Genomic DNA, 2,500 nt, shown 5'->3' with positions numbered 1-2,500 from the left:
TGAGCAGAACAACGCCTCGCTCCAGGAAAAAGCAGAATAAATATGAAAAGAGGAGAAGTGACGGCAGCCCCCGCCAGCGTCAGCGCCGAGGTGGACAAGGAAGCGTCGCAGAAACGCCCAGAACGGCTCTGCCGGTGATCTGAGTGCTGCCCTGTCTCACTTTCTGTCTCTCTGACTTTTTGACGCTCTCTTTTCTCTCCCCTGTCTGTATCTCCGTCTTTCTGTCACTGCATTTTTCGCTCGGTTTCTCCCTTTCAAATGATCTTCTTTATTCTGTCAGCGTTTGTCTCTCTACTAGTGTCTCTGTCTACTGGTCTGGTTGGGATTCATCCGCCGTAACGGTCGACCGGGTCACTTTCCAAAATGTCACCGAAGGCTCTACAGTATATGTGATAACGTCTCTCTCTGTCAGTCACTGCAAAGTGAATAAACTGCCCCATTTTCTATTTGGAGACAAATCGAGGAGAAAAGTAGAGAGTGAGATTGTCTGGAAGTGACCTTTAACCCCCGAGGATCATCAAAATCAACGTTAGGAATTTTACAACTTTGATATAGAATTAATAGATTTCTCTCTGTTCTGCCCAGTTGTCAGCCTGGAGGGCCGGGCAGTACACTTGGCCACCCTGGTGGAGGAGGCGGAGCAGCGCGTGGCCGAGCTGCAGACCCAGGTGGGCGCTGAGGTCCCTGGGGAACGGGAGGGGTCCGACAGGGAGCGGCAGCTCAAGGCCTGGGGCTGGAGGCTCCAGCTCTTCAGACGCATGCAGACGGGCTTCCAGCACACGAGTAAGCAGAACCGCACCGGGCAGGAACCTCTCTGGGTCCATGCCTCTTAGCAAATCCAGGCGCTGCACTCCAAGCACCGGGGAGGACTTTTACTCTGGGAACCTGGAGGGTCATGCTGCAACACATACTGCAATGGGGCAATTGGGACCAAGTTCTTATCCCTATTGTAAGTAAGGTTTAGGGTTAAAAAATACTAGAGTTTTCATTTAACCTCACTTTAATATTGGTGTTAAAACCCAAAGCTCAATTTGGTTCATCACAATAGGTAAGAAGGTTCATTTTTTATAGTTTATAGTGAAATGTTTTATTTTCACACATTTCTCCTCCCTTGTTCTGGGTTTTCATGGCGGTCTCTGTGTTTACACCTGTCTTCTTGTCATTCTGTCTCAATCTGTTGTCTACCTACCATCTACCTCGTTTGTCTGTCTGTCTTCCCATCTGTCTGTGTTTCCTGCCTCAGACCCCCCAGAGTGTCCTTCAGCCGTCTGTCTGTCCGTGAGCAGTAGTTCCAGTCTCAGAGTCGACTTCCAGGAGCCTGTCAGTGTCAACTCAGCCGTGGTCACCAAATATAAAGGTCAGCCCCTCCACCTTTCTCCAGGCCCTTCCATCGGCACCACCATTCCATAGACCCTTCCATAGGCACCACTCTTCCATTGACCCTTCCAGAGACACCACCCTTCCATAGGGACCACCCCTCCATAGACCCTTCCATAAGCACCACCCTTCCATAGACCCTTCTATACGTGACGTACCACCCTTCCATACGTGACGCAGCACCCTTCCATAGCCACTACTCCTCCATTGACCCTTCCATAGACACCACCCTTCCATACTGTAGACACCACCCTTCCATACGTGACGCAGCACCCTTCCATAGTCACTACTCCTCCATAGACCCTTCCATAAGCACCACCCTTCCATAGACCCTTCCATACATGACGTACCACAATTCCATAGCCACTACTCTTCCATTGACCTTCCATAGACACCACCCTTTCATACTGTAGGCACCACCCTTCCATAGACCCTTCCGTAGGGACCACCCGCTGCCATAGACCACTTTGACCCACAGATATAAGCCCATTCTGGGGAAAGCCAATGCTTTTCATCAACACCAAGGCCTTGAAGAAGGCAATGTGTGTTGTTGGGGAAGTTCATCCTTCCAGTTTGTTACCTGGAAGAACACACTTGCTTAGGTTTCCCTCTGTCATAACATAGTTCCCCAAATGCTTGCAGGGTCATCCGGATCCATAGAGTTATCCAAGTCAACAATTGGCACATCCTTCATATTTGGCTGGAATGAGAACAAATCCTGTCATTGATTGGCTTCACATTAGCTTGAACCTGGAGCAGGAGATGATGTCAAGAGAGTTGATTCGAGCAGTACAGATGGAGCTCGTAAAGACTCTCACCTTTTTAGACGGAAGGCCATTCACCATGTCATGTCCCGCTATGAAAACTGTATTTCCTCTGAATTTTCCTCCTTTTATTGCAAAGAGCTACGTTCCCTTCTCTTGGCCATAAACTGCTCCGTCAGATTTTGTGGGGAATTAGACTTGGCCATAATCAAAACTCAAAACATCAATTAATCAAAACATAATTATTTGGAATAATTGACAAGTCATCTTGCGAATGCTGCAGTATATAGAAGTACCAACAAGTATTTCAGAACGAAGGGTAAATAACTCTGCGTGGGACTTCAATGTGATTATCTTCC

At 48.3% G+C, this 2,500-nt stretch overlaps 1 protein-coding gene across 1 annotated transcript in view; it reads left to right on the top strand.

The window, feature by feature from the left end:
- The window catches only part of ankfn1b (ankyrin repeat and fibronectin type III domain containing 1b), a gene marked incomplete at both ends in the record, with an annotated part of 89,402 nt that overhangs the window by 68,530 nt on the left and 18,372 nt on the right, over positions 1–2,500 (top strand). The window contains 2 exons of the mRNA XM_080024688.1: positions 586–783; positions 1,244–1,357. Coding sequence (XP_079880814.1) covers positions 586–783; positions 1,244–1,357 — 312 coding nt within the window. The remainder of the gene's footprint in view (positions 1–585; positions 784–1,243; positions 1,358–2,500) is intronic.

This window comes from Zeus faber, assembly GCF_960531495.2.
Source record: "Zeus faber genome assembly, contig: SCAFFOLD_46, whole genome shotgun sequence".
Classification (NCBI taxonomy): domain Eukaryota; kingdom Metazoa; phylum Chordata; class Actinopteri; order Zeiformes; family Zeidae; genus Zeus; species Zeus faber.
The sequence above is the reverse complement of the archived record's forward strand: the minus strand, read 5'-3'. Positions and strand labels throughout refer to the sequence as shown.